Here is a 16129-nt window from a genome sequence, read left to right on the forward strand (position 1 = left end):
TGCGTCTCCCTCCCTCCCACCCTCCCTATCCCACCCCTCTAGGTGGTCACAAACCACTTAGCTTATCTCCCTGTGCCATGCGGCTGCTTCCCATTAGCTATCCACCCTACGTTTGGTAGTGTATATATGTCCATGCCACTCTCTCACTTCATCACAGCTTACCGTCCCCCCTCCCCATATCCTCAAGTCCATGCTCTAGTAGGTCTGTGTTTTAATCCTGTCCTACCCCTAGGCTCTTCATGACATTTTTTTTTTTTCTAAGATTCCATATATATGTGTTAGCATATGGTATTTGTTTTTCTCCTTCTGACTTACTTCACTCTGTATGACAGACTCCAGGTCCATCCACCTCATTACAAAGAACTCAGTTTCGTTTCTTTTTATGGGTGAGTAATCGTCCATTGTATATATGTGCCACATCTTCTTTATCCATTCATCTGTTGATGGACACTTAGTTTGCTTCCATGTCCTGGTTATTGTAAATGCAGCTGCAATGAACATTTTGGTACTTGACTCTTTTTGAATTATGGTTTTCTCAGGGTATATGCCCAGTAGTGGCATTGCTGGGTCATATGGTAGTTCTATTTGTAGTTTTTTAAGGAACCTCCATACTGTTCTCCATAGTGGCTATATCAATTTACATTCCCACCAATAATGCAAGAGTGTTCCCTTTTCGCCACACCCTCTCCAGCATTTATTGTTTCTAGATTTTTTGATGCTGCCCATTCTGACCGGTGTGAGATGATATCTCATTGTAGTTTTGATTTGCATTTCTCTAATGATTAATGATGTTGAGCATTCTTTCATGTGTTTGTTGACAATCTGTATATCTTCTTTGTAGAAGTGTCTATTTAGGTCTTCTGCCCATTTTTGGATTGGGTTGTTTGTTTTTTTGTTATTGAGCTGCATGAGCTGTTTGTAAATTTTGGAGATTAATCCTTTGTCAGTTGCTTCATTTGCAACTATTTTCTCCCATTCTGAGGGTTGTCTTTTGGTCTTGTTTATGGTTTCCTTTGCTGTGCAAAAGCTTTTAAGTTTCATTCGGTCCCATTTGTTTATTTTTGTTTTTATTTCCATTTCTCTAGGAGGTGGGTCAAAAAGGCTCTTGCTGAGGGAAGAGATATGGGAACATATGTATATGTATAACTGATTCAGTTTGTTGTAAAGGAAAAACTAACACACTATTGTAAAACAATTATACTCCAATAAAGATGTTAAAAAAAAAAAAAAAGAACAAAAAGGCTCTTGCTGTAATTTACGTCATAGAGTGTTCTGCCTATGTTTTCCTCTAAGAGTTTGATAGTGTCTGGGCTTACATTTAGGTCTTTAACCCACTTTGAGTTTATTTTTGTGTATGGTGTTAGGGATTGTTCTAATTTCATTCTTTTACATGTAGCTGTCCAGTTTTCCCAGCACCACTTATTGAAGAGGCTGTCTTTTCTCCACTGTATACTCTTGCCTCCTTTGTCAAAGATAAGGTGACCATATGTGCGTGGGTTTATCTCTGGCCTCTCTATCCTGTTCCATTGATGTATATTGCTGTTTTTGTGCCAGTACCATACTGTCTTGATTACTGTAGCTTTGTAGTATAGTCTGAAGTTCTATGTAGGTCTTTTAAATTTAGATTTGCCCTAGAGATGCCAGAGCACCAGATAGCTGTATAGTAAGATCCCAATTATTTATTTTTCAGTTTAGTTGAAAGGGACGAGAACATGCTTTGTTCAATGAGCGTTTAAAATGACTTGAGTCTCATTGTTTTGACCCTATTCAAATGTATTACTTCTATTATACTTTAGTATTGTATTCTCAGCATAAGTTAAGGGACATTGAAAATTCCCTATTGGATTTTCTATAGCGACAGTGCTGATGTTAATGTCCTTGGGACCACACAGCGTTGATTTTATGAAAGCCTTTAAGGCCCTTTTCATTCTGTTTCTGGTTTAAGGTTATTTGAGCATGGACTTTGTGGAACCTGTAGCTGATCATATTTCTTTCTATGCTTTGGCCTCTAGAAATCTCATAGATTTACATCCTATATTCTGTAACCGTACAGATTTTATTTGGTGGCCTATCGTTGCTTCTGCCTCTACCTTCATTTCCATTCCTTTGTTCCCCATTCACTTCAGTTTTCTTCATTCATTAATTTAATCCTGTTCTAGAGAATGACTTTCTATAAAGTTTTTTATAAGCTGCCTGAATTCTTTTTATTGTTTTCATAATATCATGTGGACATAACCGATGAGCAACACAATGAATGTGAGCTGTCAGGCCAAGAGATGTCTCCTTCTGTGATTTTTCTTTCCTTTCTTGAAACACACAATTGTGGCAAAACAGTTTTGATTTGATCTGTAGTGAGGTTGTTAATCTGTCAACTTTGTGTCCTTCAGAGTTTTAAAGCCAGGGATATGTTCTATCAATGTAGTATTATTCTGGAAGGGTTTGGTCAAAGCAAGTGATGGCCCTACATTTGCTGTGAGGATGGTGGTATTTTAACACTAGAGAGAGAGAGATGTAGTATCTTCAAATATCCTTCTGGTAAAGTTTCTGTAGCACTTGCGCTTCTGACACCCTTGGCAGAATTAAATAAGTGTTGCCATTGGGCTCTAGCGAAACCTTTCTCTTTCCTTTTTTCTTGTTCCTGAAAAGAACAAATGTACAGAATGAACAAATTTTAGGCAGTTCCCAAATGGGCTAGATCAGATCAGTTAGCCCTTGACATATTAAAAAAAAAAACGGAAAAAGGGTTGACAGGTTAACATCATAGTCCCAGGGCTGCAGAGTGAGATGGTCCAACAAAGGCTGACTTTGGCTATGTAATTAAAGGAGTTTGCAGTGATCTATGGGGCCAGTAGGTGAAAAGTCTTGGGATGGGTCTGGGGGGCAATTCCTGGCATGGAGGCAGAGTCTGGAGGGGAAGTCAAGAGTTCAGTAAGGAACAGACCTGCTCGAAAGAAACAATGTTGGTCCAGCGTCTTGTGTCACGTCAAGCATTGTGGGCAGATACAGGATGAAGTTGGAATCTATAATAAGAACTGACAGCCATAAACTGATTTTAAACTCAAGTAGCCTTGGGAATTAGAAAGCATGCCATCTAGGGAGCTGCAATGGGTCTGATCTTTTTAAAAGAAAAGTGAGACCAGAATTGGCTTTGTTGTATCCCTGTGTGTGTTAGGGTCTGAGGTAGGCTTAAAAAAAAAATTTTTTTTTAAATTTGGAAATAATTTCACAATTATAGAAAAAGGTAAAAGAATAAGAATATACAAAAAAATACTCTATGCCTTTTACTTAGATTCACTATTGCTACTATTTTATCACATTTCCTTTATCATTTGTGAATTCTCTCTCTGTGTATATGTATAGATACACACACATATGCTGCATGTACATAGATATATATGTATATGATTTGTTTTTCCTGAATCATTTGAATGGTGCATGTGTCTTAGTCCTTTATACCTAAATATTTGGTGTGTAGTCCCTAAGGATAGGTATTTTCTCTTACATAGCCATAGGAAAGTTGTCAAATAAATTTAACTGTGAAATAATATTTTTACCTAATTTGCCATCCATATTCAAATTTGTCAATTGGCTCACTAATTTCTTTTGTAGCATTTCTTTTCTCACTAGTAAAGGAGGATCTGGTACAAGCATTGCATTTAGTTGTTGTACTTGTTTTGTTTCTTTTAATCTAAAATATTTCGACAGCCCATCTTTGTCTTTGGTTATGCCAGTTTTTTGAAGAATAGACTTTCTCTGCAATTTTACATGCATGTTCTGATTAGAATCCTGGCCAGGATGCTGCATGATAATGATGTGGTCTTCTTGGGGTATCACCGTATATCCATTTGCTCGTGTTTGTTAATGTTAATTTTGATAACCTAATTGAGGTGTTGTTCAGCGTCTCTATTGTATGATCACAAACTTTCCCCTTGCAACTACAAACAGCAAGTGAGAAGACACTTTAAGACCTACAAGCGGCTTGCTTCTCATCGAAAAATTTCCCTGGATTTAGCATTTATTGATGATTCTTGTCTGGCTAAGCTTTACTCTGATGGCTGCAAAATGTGATTTTATACTCTAGCACTTCCTCTGTATTTACCAGATAGTATCTGTTCTACCGTCAACAAGACAGCCTTCCCTTCTTACCCAACTTGTTTATCTGTCTGTTTTCAGTATGCGTTCCCATTTTTTCAGTGGTTTATTATTTATTTACCTTCCTTAAATTTATATTGGTGTTTAAGCTGTTTCAGAATTGGACAGTGAGAATGAAGCTGATTAAGATGCCCTAAATTATGAAACATTAGGTAGTAGCACATAGAATTTTTAATCCATAAAATTGCTGCCACTGAAACCCAAAGTCCTGTTTCTGGGAAGTCTACCTCTTCATCTGGTTGTTAAGGCTGGATTGTCCCTTTAGCCTGGAATTTCAATGTCCTTAGCATATCACACAAGGCTTAAATCAGGGTGTGGCACCTGGCTGGGAGAGTTTTTTTTGACTTTTTGTTTTTTCTTTTAAAAATTGAGGTGAAATTCACATAACATAAAATTAACCATTTTAATTTGTATAATTCAGTGGCATTCGTTATATTCATGATGTTGTTCAACCATCACCACCATCTAGTTCCAAAACATTTTCATCTCCTCTAGAGGAGACCCTGTAACCATTAAAGAGTCGTTCCCCGGTCCCTTTCCCCCAGCACCTGACAACCACTGATCTGCTTTCTATCTCTATGGATTTATTTATTTTAGGTGTTTTAGAGGTAAATGGAATCAAACACTAAGTGACCTTTTGTGTTTAACTACTTTCACGTGGGATGTTGTTTGCCAGGTTCATCCACCTTGTAGCATGTATCAATCCTTCATTCCATTTTATGGTTGAATAATATTCCATTGTGTTATACCACATTTTGTTTATCCATTCCCCAGCTAATGGACCTCCAGGGGGATTGTGAGTGAAGTTGGGGAGAAGAGAGGCTTGTACCCTGCCTTGTGCTGTGCTGCCTACTAGCCACGTGACCATGAACAAGCTAGAAAACTGGCTTGTGCCTCCCTTTCCTCATTTGTCAAATGAACATAATAATAATATCTAACTCTTCAAGTGACTGAAGGATTGGCTTAGATAATATGTGAAAAGTTCATAGTATAGTACCTGGCAAATAATGGGCCTTCATAAACATTAGCTATTTTACCGTAGGATTGTCTGAGCATGGGTGGGGAGGAGAGAGAACACAAATGTGAGTTATAGTAGGTGTTTTACCATGGATTTGTTCTGTTGTAGCTGCTCAAACCTTTGTGCTTTGTTTAAGAACGAAAAGGCCTATCTGTTTTCTCTGCTTTGTGGTTTGGTGTTTTGGCCCTCCCCCACTCCCTACCCCCCATCACTGAACATGGGATTTTACATTTAGAAGCAGTTCAGTAGACAGAATGTCTGTAGTGGAATGTTACATAATTCACTTTTAGATTTGAAGAGCTCATTATAAAAAACCTGACACACTTCAGGAATATTAAATTACTGCAGATTGTGTGGAGCAAAGAAACATTATTGAAGCATTTCAGAATTCTAGGCGAGCCTGAATTTAACTGATAGGGTTTCACAGCTTTTACTGGGGAAAAATGATTTGAGTTGTCACATGGTTTCTGGCCCTGGAGGACTTTAATCTCCTTAATTACAAAGAAACGAATTTCCTAAATAATTTGGAGCTACTTCACAGCATTTGCTCAACCTCTGGCTTTTGGAAAATTAAAGGGGATGCCAGGGTCCTGGCTGTGGAATGTTCTCTCCGTACTGTAGCTTCCTTATGCAAGTTTTTATTAGAGATGATGCTGGTTTCCTTTCTTTATTGATATGGGGATGTACTTCAGGAATTCACAAGTAATGCTTATAATGCTTGAACACAATCACATTTTGTCAAACAAGAGACACTGAAGATGCCCACAGAATAGGGAGAAGTTCTGTATTGTGACTTACAAAGTCGAAGGAAAGAAAATGGCCCATATCCAATCCAGTTTTATACATCTTTAAGAGTGCTTGAAATGGTATAAAACCCATATTTCAGTTCATTTTGGTGTTTATGGATTAGGTACCTACTGTGTGCAAGACCAGCATCATGGAAATGTCTTAGCTTCTACCATTTCCTACAATTTGTCCTTAGAAAGCGGACTTAACCTGCCTTAGTTTCCTTTTCTGTGAAAGGAGGGTAATAATATGAGGCTGTGTTGTGACCTTGTATTCCTGTGTTTGTAACACAAGAAACTATTAGGGCCTAATATTTACTAAGTGCTTGCAAGGAGATGTGCCCAGACACCCTTCCAAGCATGTTACATGTGTGATCACAATTTCCACAGCCACTCAATGAAGTTGATACTGTTATCCCCATTGTAAAGGTATAGAAACTGAGGCAAAGAGGGGTTGCGTAGCTTCCTCAATATCACATTGCTTGTAAATGGCTCAAACTACTTAGTTGGCCAAGAATTAGATCATGTAAGGAGAGATTCTGTTACCCAGTCCAAGCTCATACTGCTTGCTGCATGACAGGCCAGTAAATTGAGAGATGAAGTGTTGGGGCAAGGGATAGTGACTTTATTTGGAAAGCCAGCAGAGTAAGAAGATGGTGGACTAATGTCCCAAAGAACCATCTTCCCGGAGTTAGAATTCAGGCTTCTTTTATACTAAAAGGGGAGGGGGTGTGGCTGGTTGTTACAAACTTCTGGGTGTTTTAATCCTTTGTTCTTACAGCTGTCCCTGTAACTCAGGTCTTGATGTTCCTGTATACCTCCAACAAGGCAAATGTTATTCTCTGTTGTGAAACTTTTTATCTCTGTATGAATGGAAAAGTGTTATACCTTTAAAGGTCAGAGCCTTGAGAATGGCTTATCCTGTATATTTCAGGCTAAGACAACATTCTTAGCTTGTAGCAAAAGCAATAGAGTACAAAGGTTAAAGTAAGAGAAACAGATCCAATATGGAGTCAGATTTGTTCTCCCCTATTACAGTTCCATTTAATGGAGGGATCAGAAAATCTTTCTGCCTAAGATATCTATTTGAACTGAACCTTGAGAATGTCAGCAGAATTGAAAAGAAAAATTCCATAGAAACGTAACAGCACAAGGGAGAATTGGGAAGATGGGAACGTGCATCACCTCCGTACTAGACTTAATGCGTCCTTTTTAAATTTTGGTTGTTAATTTCAAGTCTTCTTGGACGTGCTGGTCCTTCTGCCTGAGACAACCATTTATTTATTTATTACAAATGCATTTATTGAGTACCCGTTGGTCCTTTCCCTTATCATCCATGTGACAGAGGCATCATTCTTCAAGATCAGACAGTGGAGAGCTTCTTCTCTGTGAAGCTTTATTGACTCTTTCAAGCAAAGATGAAAGCTTGCTCCTTTGTAACCCCGTATGCCCAGTTTTTGTCTGTTTTCATTCTGGTCATGTGTATCGCAATCCCCTACATGACTGACACCTCTGCTAGACTGAATTTCTTTGAGGACAGGAATCAGGCTTTGACTCTGTACTCTTGGCCTGCATGGTTGTGCAGTACACGTCTTTTGACATGAATGAGCCAGCACTTGCACCTGGCCTATTGTAGGTTCTTAGTAGATATTTGTTGCAATGAAATGACTAGTATTATTAATAAAATTATCTCTTTATATGACCAAGTTTTGTGACTCTGTTATCTCTCATGGAATGTTGTCTTTTGAGGGCAAGAGGTTAGGAAGGGGGTGAGGACTTAGTGGCATGGGGCAGATAGATGGCACAAATGTGGCTGGAAAAGTTCTCATTTTCAACATATGGTTTCATGGACCCCATTCTAGGAAGAAAATATTCCATTTTCTTTAGTTGTAGCCTTAGATCCTCTATTTTAAGTACCTTCATTCAGGGCCAGTGTCCTCCTAAAAAATAGTTAGTTTATAAAACAGTTTGTTAAAAGCATACAAAGAAAGCAGATATCTTTGGCTAAGGTGTGAATTTCCCCATATTTAAGCCTTATTACAATTTATATGGCTTTTATATTAGCCTTTCTAGTTAAGCCATGTTTAATTGGCATGATTAAGAGATTTTGGTCATGATTCTTTTTGAGCTGCAACTGACGTTCAAGGTCGGCCTTTTCAGATGAAAAGTTCTAGATCTGTGGCATGAGCTAAGAATTGGCTGCACAGTTTGAAGATCCATTTCCAGTAGCTTTATCTTAATATTCTTTAAAAATGGATAACTCCTGAAATGTTTATTTTTAACTGAATTCTCACATATAACTATCAGAGAGATGGTCCCTGGGAAAGATTGTTGACATGACACTGGGAATACATTCATTTCAGTTTAAATGAAATCAAATGAGATAACGTATGTGAAGCAGGAGCTGAGGGCATAGTATATAGTAAATGTGTAGTAAATACTGGCTGTAATTGAAGTGGTATTATTATCATTATTATCTCTTCCCAGCACAGTGTCTGAACTTAATAGTACCTAGTAGTGTGCAAGGCATATTTACTAAAGAAAGAAGGGATGAAATGTGTGTCTGCCTGTCTCTTTCCTTTTCCTTTCCTCCCCACGTTAAATGCTTGTCTGCTCTTATAGCTGCGGGAAAAGCTGACATAAAAATGGGCTTGCTGGAAAGTTTCTCAGCACCATTTGTCACCTTACCCTTGGAGCCCAGTTGTATGTCAACTCCACGTTCCCTCTGATGCCTGCCAGTGAGGGACAGACCACAGGTCACTTCCCTGTGATCTGCTTTAGCTGCCAAAGCTCTAGTCAAGCTTGGCTGACGTATGGGTGCCTCGTTGTTGGAAATGTCTCCGTGGGACTGCTCAGGAAATATGCCTGTGTTGTATTTTCTGGGTGGCATGTAGTGCTTGACAATGAGAAACATGGAAAATAAAGAATTGAGTTTTGCTTCTCTTGAAAATCCAGAGTTTTAAAGATCTGTTTTGCATTACCTATTGTGGGTTTTGCGGATAAGGCCTCTAATTCTCTTTGTTGTATGAACACTGTTGATGGCTTAATGAAACCATGTGAACAGTTTGTACATGGAGACCCAGCTTTTCCTGTCTTTGTATGTTTGACAGTTCCTTTTTGCCCTCCTAACTTCTAACTTCACCAGGCTGGTTATTCTGAATGTTCTCTTCCCTTGATTTGCAGCGCTCGAAAGGAGTGAATGAAATGTGCAGCTCGGGGTGTCATTTCTGAAGGGAGGAGTCGTTTTCTTGGAGAGGAGTCCTCAATGAGCCTGGCCGAGGCCCGGGATCTGTGTGAAGTGGACTAAGGATTTAGTAGGATGTCAACTGAGACAGAACTTCAAGTAGCTGTGAAAACCAGCACCAAGAAAGACTCCAGAAAGAAAGGTAGGTCTCAATCTGTTCCTTTCCTAATGGCTACCTATTGTACAGGAATGAGTTTTTTTTTGTCTCTGGAACGGTATTTGGTGCTATCTTTGTGATTGCATATGTTTTAAAATAATCACCAACATTATTTGGTGTTTTTTGTATTCACAGTATCATATTTTAATGTCTCATCCTTATTCTCTGGGTAAAATCCAAAATTCTTTTCATAATATGCAAACAAAGCCCTTCTTGACCTGGTTTCTACCTATATCCCTCCAGCAACATCTCTGCCCAAATCTGTGATGCATTCGCCCCAACCCTGTTTGCCGTCCAGGCATTCTGTGTCTTGTAGTTCACCTTTGCATATACCAGTGATTCTCAAACTCCAGCCACACAAAAATCACCTAGAAGGCTTGTTACAACACAGATTGCTGAGCCTCATCCCCAGAGGTTTTGGTTCACTAGCTCTGGGGTGGGGCCCAAGATGCGTTTATAACAAGTTCTCAGATGATACTCATGCTGTTGGTCCAGAGACCAGACTTTGAGAACCCCTGGACTGTCTCTTCAGCCTGAAATACTTTTGTTGCTCTCCACTTTTTCTTAACACTGACTCCTACTTATTCTTCAGATTTGAGCTTAGTGGGGCCTCCTGGAGGGCCTTTCCTTGCTCCCGAAATTGGGTTATTTGCTTTTGTTTGTTTTGTTTCATTAGCACTTTGTTAGTGGAGGAGGCACATAGGCACAGGGGAGGCACATAGGTATTTGGTAGAGAAGACTGGCATGCATAGTGTGATAATAAAATAATTCTATTACTGTTCACGATTTTTGGAGAATTTGTTCCTATGGCTTTATGACCACATCTTTCATTAAGTTTGTCTCCTTGTTGGAATTAGATGTAAGCAACTTGTTGTTCTGTGTGTTGGGGGGTGTGTGTATGTATGGTGTGTGTAAGAGGATTAATACAACTCTCTTTCAGGTCTTGAAATCTGTCAATATGGGCTTGCAAACAGGATGCCATTGGTTCCTTTGTATAGGCAGTGATTTGTTTGAGACGTTGCTATGCCTGCCCAGTCATGTCTTCTGATGGCATTTGTCCGATACTCCATAGGAAGCAAGGGACATAAATGTAATACATATGCAGCTCTTGGACAGCCAGAACCCCAGGAAGGACTATACATTTTGCTTTAGATGTTGATTTGAAGCACAAATATTTTGGAAGCAGTCTATTTTATCCCCTGAAACCTAATGTAAACCTTGTTTTCTATGCATCATGGACTAAGAATAATAGAAGGAAGGCACATGTGTGAGAGAACAAGTCTTGGGAGAACTGCTACATGGGGAAAAAAAAAAAAAGATTGCAGAGCCCAGTATGTACTAGAATTCAAATAAATGCTTTTTCACTGGAAACTGACAAGTTATATTTTTGCTTCAAATTTAACCTTTCCACTAAACTTGGGCTCTTGAATGCTTAATGCATTAAAAATTGTACTTAGTGCATATCTTTTCATTCTTAATTTTAACATGCAAAACCAGAAGCATTCTAAAGAGAAGTTTCAGATTTTTCAGAACATTGGCTTAGTTGAGAACTTGGAATGGGACTGTGAAGGTGACCTTTTTAGCTCCTCCTCACCTTCACGTCCTCAATAGCTCTAAAATCAGCACAGCACCTATGCAAGGAGTGTCCTCTAGCGAGTGGCTAATACCATGAAGTCTGGGCAGGCAGACCTGGGTTCAGATTCTGGCTATATCACTTCCTAACTGTGTGACCTTAGAATGTTACTTCACCTCTCTGAGCCTCGTTTCCTTTCCCATAAAAATGAAGATGTAATATTACAGAGCTCAAAGGCTCACTAGGAAGATTAATGAAATAAGGCAAATATAACCATCCCGGACCGGGGCACGAACCCGCATCCCCTGCATTGGCAGGCGGACTCTCAACCACTGCGCCACCAGGGAAGCCCCCACCTCTCCCTTCTTTGTCCTATTTCTCTTCTCCCTTTTTCACTCCATCCTCCTTCTCTTCCTCATCTTCATCAGAATCATCACATTGTTTTCTCTTACCTAAGGGGATCTTAAAAAGTATACAGGTGATTTGTCCCAAAGCATGATTTTACAATTGTTTGTAATTATGCAACAGTGACAAATAGTTTTTTTTTTTCTTGATACTCTTATCTGGACCAAGGCAGCAGGAAATCACACATGTACATTAAGAAGAGAGAAGGAGAATGTGCTGGTAACAGGATTAATTCATTTCCTGTTCTTTAGTTTTGACTGTGGGATAGTAAGTATTCCATTAAACAAATGTTGCTAACTGGGTGAAAATAAGTAGAACTTTAAAAGGAAATAAGCAGTTTATATATTGATCTTGAATCTTGAGTTTAATAGTCTTACTAAACTCTTTTGCTAATACTTTCTCTAATCCCTCTTTGATTTTCTATTGAGGCAATATATAACCTCATAAGTAAGTTTCTGGCTTCCTCTTCAATCCTTAAGTACTTGTTCTTTTTAAAATGTTATTCCATTGGTTGGGTCTGTCAATATAATATCTAGTAGAGAGTAGGTATCCTTAACTTTTACTTAAATTAATGGAAATGCCCTAAGTTACCTGTAAGTGTGATATTTAAGTATTTACTAAATATTCTTTATTAGTTTGTCTTCATTTATCATTTCTGGGAATTATTTTTTTTTAATCCTGAATTTTCGTGTTGAATTTTATCATATGCTTTTTCTATATTTATTTCAATGATTATACATATATTTTCTCTTTTAGTTTAAAATCAGTAATAAGTCATGGATTTCACTGATAGATTTTCTGATCTTCATTTCTGTTTATGATGTCTTATTTTCTATACCCTGTGGATTTAGTTTGATATTTTACTTAGTATTTGTCTATCTATATTCATCAGCAAGATTGATATATATTTTTCTTTTCTTGAACAATCTTTGTGCCTGATATAGGTCAAAGTTGATAACCTCATATAATGATTTTGGTGGTAAGGAAATAATAATTTTAGACTTCTTTATGAAGAAATATATATTTTTTAGTAATTTCATAGACTTTTTTTTTTTTTTTTTGCCGTATGCGGGCTTCTCACTGTTGTGGCCTCTCCCGCTGCGGAGCACAGGCTCCGGACGCACAGGCCCAGCGGCCATGGCCCACGGGCCCAGCCGCTCCGCGGCATGTGGGATCCTCCCGGACCGGGGCACGAACCCGCGTCTCCTGCATCGGCAGGCGGACTCTCAACCACTGCGCCACCAGGGAAGCCCTCATAGACTTTTAAGAAGTTATATATGCTTATTACTGAAAACTAGAAAAGACAAAGTAAGCATGCATTATCCTAAAAATTAAAAATAACTTTTATTATTTATTTTTGTGGTACGCGGGCCTCTCGCTGTCGTGGCCTCTCCCGTTGCAGAGCACAGGCTCCGCACGCGCAGGCTCAGCGGCCATGGCTCACGGGCCTAGCCGCTCCACGGCACGTGGAATCTTCCCGGACCGGGGCACGAACCCGTGTCCCCTGCATCGGCAGGCGGACTCTCAACCACTGCGCCACCAGGGAAGCCCCAAAATAACTTTTATTAACATTCTAAGTTACTTCCTTCTGGACTGACTTTCCAGGATAATATGAGATTATACTGTTCATACAATTTTACATCCTGCTTTGTCATTTGACATTCTGTCATAAATACATTTCTCATATTACTACCTGATATTACAGTAGAGTAAAGTTTTTTTCTTCTCTTGGCAAGATTTAGGTGGTTCCTGGGGCAGATATTTTATTTCCTAAAAAGCACGAGACAATGTAAGGCATCTCTCATGAAAAAGAGTGGCGAAAAGAAAGTTGAGAAGCCCTTTATAATTCCTCACAAACCTATCACTCCAGTTCTTTAACCCAGGCTGTTGAAAGCAAGTCAGACAGATTAAAAAACAAGTCACACAGGAGCATATTTCACCACAAAATGAGTGTCTAGACAGGCCAAGTATGAGATGTAACTAGAGTATTCACAATTCAAATAAGGAGGGGATGAAAGTAGTGAGAAATAACGTTGTTTTCTTCATTTCATTTTTATTGGATTGTGTCACTACACATAAAGCTTGTCAGATGGTACCTATTCTAGGAGTGGAGTTTGATGGAGGACTGGAGGAAGAGAATGTGTATTTTCAGGTTCGGTACCTGCCATCGAAGGGGGAAGATCAGTTGACACAATCTGTGGTAATCCTGGCATTAGGACACCCAGTAGAAGACTGTGGTAGAGGAATGGGTCCCAGGATGAGCAGGCACAGACATTTCTGGGGATAGTGCCTGGAGTTTTTCAGGCAGTGCCATCTGGCAGCTTGGTTTCATGGAAAGAGCACTAACTCTGGAGTCAGACAGACCTGGTTTTTAATTTTTAACTCTTGTTCTTATCTGCTGTGTAACCAGAGATGGGTTATTTAGCCTCTTTGACCCTTATCTTTAAGGGTGTGTGATTGTGTGTGTGTGTGTGTGTGTGTGTGGTGTATTACTACTCTGCTTGTTATCGGAAAGGCAAGCGAGATTATCTTGGGTAAAGGACCAGCTTGGGATCTGCAACATGGCAGTAGCGTGGTTAACGTTAGCTTTTCTGTCCTCTTCCTTCTGAGATCGTGGTTCAGTATTTTCGCCTTATTTTCTAGAAATACCTGGAAATAAACTTATTCACTTTCCTTATATTTATATTAGAACTCATTAGTGAACAAAAACTACAAGACACTAACAATCTTTCCTCCCAGAAAAACTGGGCTCCAAGAATCAAGGCCCTGATGGAATCCAGGAGAAGTTGGTGGTCACATGGCAGACACCTTAGCTCTGGAGCCACATTGAACTGAGTTTGAACCCTGGCTGTGCGCCTCAGGAGCTGTGCAAACTTTGGGGAGGTTTCTTAGGAAATTCTGGTCAATGGTGATACGGAATTGTTTCAGGAATCCCACGTTCAGGGTCCTGATCCCTCAACTGGTCACTGAGCCCTGGGAAGGAACTCTGTTGATAATCACTGGCTTACCACTTAGGAGCTGATAAACTGCTATCGTATCTATTATCCCACTGGGTCCTTAGGACCCTGAGAGATTAATTTTTCAAAAAATCCTTTTACCAGGCCTTCAGTGCAGAGAGAGCTACCTTTTCCACTGCTTCTATCTGCTGCTTTTATCCTTCAGGGGAAGCAGACTTGAGGTCATCAAGACCTTGAATTTGGGTTCATAAGCCAGGTTCACCTTCAGGCAAGTCACTTCCACACCTTGAGCTTTAGTTTCCTCAGGCACCCAGTGGATGTACAACTTATATTTGCTTGGACAAATTTGGAATGTAGGATAGGCATTAATGAAGTAATTATTTTGTCTACAAATGTTTATCCAGCCCCAGCCCGTAGCCCTGCAGGAGCTCCGTGTTCTGCTGGGGAGAGAAACACCAGGGAAGGAGATTCTGACTTCAGCCAGTCCATAGAGTCCAAGAATTTCCACCTGAGGGGAGGCCCTTCTGATTTGTGTAGGTCTCATCCTTCCTGAATTTTTTTTTTTTTTCCACTTGGCTACTTTTATTCATTTTCGTGAATAAAATTCATGCTAATTTATTCTGTGACTACTCATAAATTTTGTTTTGTTTTTACTCCAAATTTATATTTATTAATTAAAATCTTGCTTTTTTATCATAAGAAAGAAAACTCTTATGGAAACTCTTTTCACTGCTTTCCTGACCCAAAGCAAGTGGATTTTCAACTTAATAAATACAAGTAACATGATACTCTGAATGTCTGCATACATTGAAACATGAATAGCTTCTCTAGAAGTACTATAAGGTTAGAAGGAATTAGTGTTTGGCGGGGGCTAGAAGAGCCTCTTTTTCAAGATGAGTTCTTCAGAGAAGAATGACTTGCCCACGGTCCTTCAGTTGGTTAGTGGTAGAGCCAGAGCTGGAACCCAGGAATGACTCCCCGGATAGTGTTGCTTGAGCTTCTAGGTTCTCAACAACTTACTTTTTCGGATTAAGCTCGTGGTGTGTTTGCTCCATCTTCTTTACATTGAAGACTCCTGGAAGTGCTCGTGCTTTAGAATGGATAGACTGAAGTTTGCATCAAGGCTCAGCACATTTTCTACGGCTGTATCTCAGGCTAGCTACTTAATCTTTCCAAGCCTCAGTTCCTTCATCTGTAAAATGGAGATAATAAGACCTATCTCAAAGTGTTGTAATGAACACTACATGAGTCAGATATATAAAACAGCTAACACAGTTCTCTGTACACAGACTCAAGATAAGTAAATTTTCCCTTTCCCCTCTGGCCCCCCAGCTGGCTACCTGAAAGGCAGCACTTTTCTTAGTGCCAGAGGATATAAAGAAGGGTAGAAGGTACCGTTTTCTCCAGAGGTGCATGGGGTAGTCAGGCAGTGACAAAAAAGTACTGGTCCCTCTTCAAAAGGATGCTTGTTCCAAGGATAACTGGGAAGGTGGACAGGAAATACAAAGGAAAGTGGACCACGTTGTCGAGCTACATTCATTAATAACCATCATTTCTTGCATGCTTCCTGCATGCCAGCCATTTCAGATAAATTGTCCCTAATGAGCCCAAATCTTAGATCGCCCATGAAACACATAAGAAAATAACGTCCAGAGAGATCAGGAGACTTGCCCCAGGTCACATGGCTTGTCTGCGTGGGCTGGAAAGCACAAGTTTGTCCGATGTGAAAGCTGGTGCCCTCTTCCCTGAATGCATGCTATGGGTTTTCCCTGTGCCTTGATGGGGGTGTTGGGAAATGTGAAAAGGGGCTATACACTTTTTTGGGGGGGTGGGCATGG

General features: G+C 39.6%; 1 protein-coding gene across 23 annotated transcripts in view; it reads left to right on the forward strand.

Moving 5' to 3' along the window:
- The window catches only part of DAB1 (DAB adaptor protein 1), a 1205719-nt gene that overhangs the window by 911579 nt on the left and 278011 nt on the right, over positions 1-16129 (forward strand). For all 23 annotated transcript variants that reach the window (XM_067006941.1, XM_067006927.1, XM_067006965.1 and 20 more), the window contains one exon: positions 9139-9341. In XM_067006941.1, coding sequence (XP_066863042.1) covers positions 9275-9341 — 67 coding nt within the window. In that variant the 5' untranslated portion in view covers positions 9139-9274. The remainder of the gene's footprint in view (positions 1-9138; positions 9342-16129) is intronic.

This window comes from Kogia breviceps, chromosome 1, assembly GCF_026419965.1.
Source record: "Kogia breviceps isolate mKogBre1 chromosome 1, mKogBre1 haplotype 1, whole genome shotgun sequence".
Taxonomy (NCBI): domain Eukaryota; kingdom Metazoa; phylum Chordata; class Mammalia; order Artiodactyla; family Physeteridae; genus Kogia; species Kogia breviceps.